Source organism: Dermacentor silvarum, chromosome 1, assembly GCF_013339745.2.
Source record: "Dermacentor silvarum isolate Dsil-2018 chromosome 1, BIME_Dsil_1.4, whole genome shotgun sequence".
In the NCBI taxonomy this organism is placed as follows: Eukaryota; Metazoa; Arthropoda; class Arachnida; order Ixodida; family Ixodidae; genus Dermacentor; species Dermacentor silvarum.
This window is the reverse complement of record NC_051154.1, coordinates 66,515,489-66,522,486: the sequence shown is the minus strand read 5'-3', so window position 1 is coordinate 66,522,486 and position 6,998 is coordinate 66,515,489. Positions and strand designations below refer to the sequence as shown.

Below are 6,998 nucleotides of genomic sequence, written 5' to 3'. Positions count from 1 at the left end.
AACGTTTACAGCTCCGCTGGTCATCCAACTTCGCAGGGTGGAATTACCTTTAATTTTTTTCTCAGTATTGAACAGGCACAGTCAAGGTAAAGCTCACATGTAGATTATGGCTAGCATTGGCCCATGTAATTTAAGTACTCCTGACCTCAGGTACCAGGTCTCCCATGCAGTCCGCTTTTGGCAGCGCTGCCAGCCCTCAACCACTTGGCCCGACGAGATGCCGACAAGCTGCTTAAAACCTTACTCGGTTTGACCTACATTCCTCTGCGTACTTCATACAACTCATGTCACCTGCCTTATGAACTTTAACTGATTAGTCAATAAATTACACCCTTGGAAACCTTTTCTTCGGGCAATAATTGAACAACAACAAAGCGCATTGACAGTGAAATTTATTCCGGGCTGACTCTCTGACACGCAGGCGAAGATTTCGCCATTGCAGCCCAGGTGCCACCTCTTTTTTCGATCGTCAGCTGGAAGCCAAGGCGAAGCTCAAGTGCAGATTTTCGCTGGATCTGATCAACTTGCTTTCTCGATCACTGAGGTCTTTTTACTTGCGCTTGCCAGTTTTCTTAGGCTTGCCAGCACTCGCCCGCTTGGCCCGACGAGAATGCGACGAGGAGCTGCTTAGCGGCTTCCTAGACTTGGCCCGCTTTCCTTTGCGGGTCGACGACGAACGGGTGCTACGGGCGTGGCGGCGCCGTTTCCCGCCACTCCTGGTGCTCATGCTCGCAGTTGAGGTGCTGCTATTGGAGCGGCGGCGGCGGCTCCTGCTGCGGCCCTTCTTTCTTCCGTGGCTGGTTTCGGAGTCGGTAGTGGAATTTCCATGGCGGCTGTGTTTGCGCTTGGGGCCACCATGGCCGCTGCGGGATGAAGGCCGAGATCTTCCACGGCTAATTCCCCTTTTGGCATGATCACTGCTGTTTCTGGGGGAGTGACTACGCGAGCGGTGCTGATGCTTCGGAGGCTTGGCTATGGCAGTGTGAGCTTCGCTCGGGGAGGAGCTCCGCGGTCGCGTCTTCCGGCTCACCCTGTGCGACTTGGGTCCCTTGCTGGTGGACGGGAGATTCACATGGGCGTCGGGTGGCGGTGCCTCATTGCCCTTTCTTGCCTTTCTGGAAGACGTGGTGCCGATGGGATTTGGCGTTGCCGGCTTCGCTGACCGGGTCTTCGTTTTAGGTGTAGACGGGTCCTTCGCGGGCCTTCCCCGCGCTCTCTTGGCAGTGGGAGTCTCTTGAGAAGGACTTCCGCCATCGTCGGCAGCAGGCGGTTTCCGCTTCGTCGTCCTGGTCTTGGGCGTTGCCGCTTTCTTCTTGGCTGGCTCCTCGTCCTCCATGTTGGTTCACGCTCGGTGAGAAGCCTTGGCCTCGGGCCGCCGTGCGCAGTCGCTGCCGAACAGCGCTGTCTACCGCCAAGTCGCAGTCAGGCAACGGGTCCCGGGCCCAGCTTCGGGAGGAGCCGTGCCAGCAGTGCGAGGACGGCTGCCTGCCGCGCTCCGAGCCACCGCCGCTCTGATGATGGCGGATCGAACGGCGTTCTCGAGGCCCGTGCAACGGCTCGTGAAGTGCCGGGCTTCTTTTTCCTCGGTCGCGCCAAACTCCTGCACAGAATAGCTACCTTTTGTAATATTCCAGTGGTTGGCTCTCAGTTAGCGATGTATTTTAGATTTTCCAGCACCCTGGAATACTTATCTGTTAGTGACAACTGAAAAATCATTAATTAATCTCGTCCTTCTCCGTTAAACAACCCGATTCATGGACAATGCCTCACTGCGTACATGTGGGTATACGCCACAAATATTCAGGACAGCAGCAACAATAACAACGCTTATGATAACAAGTACAGCAACATCAAGAAATACAAAAAGCGCAAATAGTGCGCCGAATTTACTTCCTCAAAGTATGTTTTTACCCACAAAGTTTAGTATTGCCGGATGATTCAGTACATGATAAAAGAAATAGCTAGAAAGTTACACTCGGGAATTTCGTAATCGTGCGTATTGCTGAGGGTATCCGAGTAGTGCGGTCTTAAGTGACAACTGATACTGATTTACATACGCAAAACTTAGGATGTGCTCTTCAGCTTGTTTTAGTTATAGCTATTTTGCTATCATTATGTGTGCGATCATTGTTATCTTCGATACGAGACTTACAATTGACTTTTCTGAATAAATAGGCATGCCCCTTACTGAAATGATGAAATCGTCACTCGACAATACTTCTCGCCATGTTTCAAAGAAACTTACCCGGATAGATGACGAGTCCCCTCGACAGCTGCCTGTGCATCATGGCGACACTACTCCTTCGGTGTAGTTTACTATTACAGGAACATCCCGCATTTGAAAACTGCAAACAGGGGTAATCAGCTTAACCGGATTAACTGCCCGGTTAAGTTAATTTGGAAGCACGCGTTTTATGGCAATTCGGAAGGCGGCGTCGTTTTAAAAGCTCCTTTTGATCGAGCTATGACGCGGCCATAGGAAATATACTTAGATTGGGATGTCTCTACTGCCCCTGCGCGCGTGCGTCCCGGGCAACCTTGCGCACTTTCATTTATCAAAGTGACGGTTCTATAGGTCGTATCTCTTACAAACCTTCGATTTCGTGCACACTGTGCGCACCTCGCGTACGCTCAACACATCTCGCGTTTCCTGTTAAATACCTTCGAAGTGGGAGAAGTCCGCCTATAATAGTATAAAGAAATGCGTGAGTGATGGTGCAACCGAACCTCTGTCTTCCAGAGCAACAGCTCAAGGTCAGCGTGGATTCTCTCCTGCTAAAGTCACTCTTTGAAACGCCTGGCGCGTGCCTCACGCGCCAGTTTCTCGCATTCTTCGGCATCGGCCAATATTAACGCGACAGCGTTAAGGGCCCCGTGTCGCAGAAAATCCGGCGTCGGTGTCGGCGTCGGCTTCGGCGTCGACGTTAAGCATCGGCGTCGACGTTAAGCATCGGCGTCTGGCGGAAATAATCATGCCAAACCACATCATCCCGAACCAACCCGACCACACAGCCCTCCGCGTGGCGCAAGGCTTTAATGAACAAAAATTGAATTTCTCAAAGCAAAATCCGTCAGGAAAATCGTAAAGTACGACTTAATCACAACCTATAGGCGTGATAGCGTCAGATTGTAATTTGAATATACGAGAAAAAAGCCTGATAAGCAGCCACGGATCTTTGAATGCTATCGCCTTCCACTCTTAAAGGCGAAGCTTAAGCGTCCTTCAATTTCGCTGTACTTTGGATCGTGTTTCGCTGTACTTTGGTTCTAGGCAACGTTAAGGGTAATGTTGAAAACCGAGACTTTCTAAACTTTGGACACGCGCGTGCCTCGGGGCGACAGCAAACAATTAATAAAACAATGAAAAAGGCCCTAGGGCCTTCACATTTTGATATAAGACGACTTAAGTTGCTCCTGTAAAAATGTCTTCCCAGCAATGCATTTTTGTTTAAAAGTGAAGCCGACTTTATGGGGATCAGTGTAACATTTTCCACCTTGTGTATTGCAGTGAAGCATACTCATAAAGAAAAATATGATGCGAACGGAGCCCGATAACGCTGTCGCGTTCCACTCTTAAAAGCGAAGCTTAAGCGTCCTTCAATTTTTTTTTTCGTCAGGTGAATACCGACAAAGTGAGGGCAGTTTGCCCCACTAAAAGAAAAAAGCGTTAAGAAACAAACGGCATTAAATGAAATTTTAAAAAAAATTGTTGAATTTTAGGCCCCCTTATAAACAAATACTGGGCGGGTGTGAAAGATGCAGCGCGTAGGTCGCGGTGACCTACCGCAAAGAACAGCCTTCCAACTAAGGTTACGGGCTTAGACAGCTAGGAAATTCAGTTTCTCGTGGAATGCATGCTCTGCCAGCACCTACGCATGATTTCGACCATTGCTGTGGTTGGCGCATGTCGTATACTAAGAAGCTGCGCGTCGTGGACTTGTGGAATTCTCGCGAGCTTTCTCGTTTCGGCAGCGTCAAAGCAGGCTTTATTGCACTGCGCCGAGCGACTGAACGGGCGCGCCTCCGCGGCGCACGTGGGGAAGAACCATCGGGGAAAGCGGCGGGTGCGCTCAATGAAGCAGGCTCGCGCGCGCGCCAGAGCGCGTCGCGCATCGATTCGGCGCGCACGCGGAGGCGTGCGCAGTCATGCACAGGCGCACATACTGCACCGTGGAAGCCCCGTCCAGCACTCTGCACAAACACCTCATTCCTGCCGACGGAATAAACAAATCCGAGCCTCAATTCACGACGCCTCCATCGGCTCCGGCTTCGCAAACGGTAAAACCAAAGAGCCCGCGTACAAACTAAACATAACGTCGTTGCCGCCGCTCGAATCATGCAACACGGCGCAAAATGACGCCGAACTGCGCTTCTTCTCCTTCTCATTTTCATCTTTTTTTTTCTTTGTGTCTGCGATAGGTTTTTTTATTTACGATTACATTAAGCGGCGATTTTTCATGCGGGATCATTCGAGCGATGCACGAAATCCGGCGAATAATGGTGCGCGTGGCAATAGCGTGCGTGCTAAGCTGCGCGGCGGCGAGACGGGCCGGGGTGTTCCTTTGCATCAGCTGCTGAGGAAGCGAGCGCGTGTGCGCCTCGGAAGCTGCACAGACGTACAATTTAAACGAGCACGTCCGATGCCCAAAAAGACCGGCGAGGAGGCTCCGCGGAGTGAAAAGGTACATCCACATGGGGAACGAGCCTAGAAGGGGCGGGAGAAACGCGACGGCGAAAATAAAAGCAAGAGCCACATGGGAAGACAGCAGCGCGCAGCAAAATGCGACGCAGGACTTCATTTTGAAAGATCCATTGTTAGACCGGGGGGATACCTTCCGTGCCGATATTTCATTTTGCGTTCCTCAGACGGCGGAAACCGCGGAACAATGCGCTCGCCGTATACAGTCGGTAGCGGAAATGGAAAACGGACTTTGACAGCGATACCGAAACAAAAACCCGTCCATCATAGAAAAGACAACTGCGCGGGGGCGCACATTCGGAAGCTCGCCTCAAAAGACACAAGAAATCCTCGCACGAGCCTCAAAAGGAAGCTTCCATCATTCACACCTGCAGCCTGGGTGAAAAAGCGCGGGGAATTGATGGCCGGCTAAAAACTAATTGTCTGCTAGGACGTTCATTTGGCTCAAGTGAGCGCGAAGGACGGCAATCAGGGAAGAGGGAGAGGGGGCTGGCCGCGGCGAAAATGCGATTCTCAATTCTCTTGCGGACCCGATATGTCAAAGGCACCGTATTAAGTGACCGTTGCATGGTCCGCCGTGGTTGTCTGAACTCTTCCAATCAAAGCAGATGATCATTAATGAAAAAAAATTAATGCATACTCACTGAGCTTCGCTTTTTTTTTTTTGGCGTTTGATAAGTGGTTTAAGATGGTGTGAAGAGCAGTCAATTGTGCTTCAATTTAACGGAGAGGCCGTGATCCACATGTACCCTGCGGCATGTCTATCACACTGGGGGCACGACTAACTTTTCTAGGGTCTCATTTTTTACACTACTGCACTTAATTGCAGCTAGAAATTAAATATACGTCACTTGAATGCACGTTAAGTGATGAAATTGCGATTCCAGTATTTCACAAAGCTGCTGTGAGTTTCGCTGCAGATTCGGCAATGGTCCGGTAGGCGATAGTCTGTCTTAGACAACTTTTCCGACCACCAGAAGGGGCACTCTCGCCTCTTTCGCTGCTAAAGTATGTACAAGGGATTGCCGTCGCGCTCTGACTACGCGAAATCGTCGAGCGCCAAATTATAAGCCCACAATGCTCAGGCAAAGAACAAAACCACAGTAAGCACTGTTGTGCATATTGGACTATCTTTTTTTAATACCCCTCCAGAGAAAACAAACGGTATTTTAAAGCACATATTCTCTTTTTTTTTTTCTTTTTTTTCCTGTCACCTTCTTCCTCCCTCGACTCCACAACGCTGCGATCCTCTCTGCTTCTTCACCATTACCGCTCCTGACGAGCCTGCCACAGTTAACTGAGATAGCACAATCTCCCAGTGCACGTAAAACAACACAGAGCTTTTCTTACAATGCTTAAACGTTATTACAAAGAACTGTATTAGAGGTTTTCATTTTGTTTTGTACGCTAACCTGGCATGCTGTTAACTGATGAGAAATGTATTACATTTTCAATTTCCTCGTTTTCAATGCTACATTGACGTGCTGTTGTATTACATGTACTAGATTTGTAAATTACTTGTTTTGAATGCTAACTTGATATGTTGTTAAACTAATGTATATACGCGTTACCTGCCTCCAAACTTTTGCATACTATTGTTGCATGGGTCCATACTAGCATAATGCTACGGATCCAGATGTCCATAAACATGTTTTTCTGTAGCACCAGAATTTGTCAAACAAAGTTCAAAGTTCAAATCATGTCTCTCTCTCCTTCTCTTTCTCTCTCTCACACACCCTCTCTCTCTCTTCGTAAACTCATTCTTTGTTTATGCAGGAATTCTACCCTCACCTATCGTTAATAATGCATGAGGCCCTTCAGCGAAATTGTGTAGTACGTGACACACAAACACCTAAACTGAATTAAATTCCGGGGTTCTACGTGCTAAAACAACGATTTCACTATGAGGCACTCCGTAGTGAGGGACTCCGGATAAATTTTGGCCAGCAGGGGATCTTTAATGTGCTCCCAATTTACGGGACACAGGCGTTTTTTTTTTTTTTTTTCATTTCGCCCCTATAGAAATATCGAAATGCGGCCGCCGCGTTCTTAATCATAACCAGATACTATAATCCGGCTGGCATGCATGAATGAATATCATTTCAAGTTTGAGGCACCATTATGCGTAAGTAAATAAAGTGTATTTTTTGCCACTGCCGAATTCGGCGAGCGGCGACGTTTACTTAAATAGATAGAGCAGGATATGGTTACCTGGAGAGATCGATGGGACTAAGAAATGCATTAGAGAAAAACACTTTTTGACCTTCAATATCCCGGTTACCAATTTGATGGAGTGAAA

General features: G+C 48.8%; 1 protein-coding gene across 1 annotated transcript; it reads right to left on the bottom strand.

Moving 5' to 3' along the window:
* Window positions 1–550: 550 nt before the first annotated feature.
* On the bottom strand, window positions 551–1,336 carry LOC119444888 (serine/arginine repetitive matrix protein 2-like). The gene has a single exon (XM_037709260.1). It carries the CDS (start codon window positions 1,334–1,336, stop codon window positions 551–553), a length of 786 nt encoding a protein of 261 aa, XP_037565188.1.
* Between the last annotated feature and the right edge of the window lie 5,662 nt (window positions 1,337–6,998).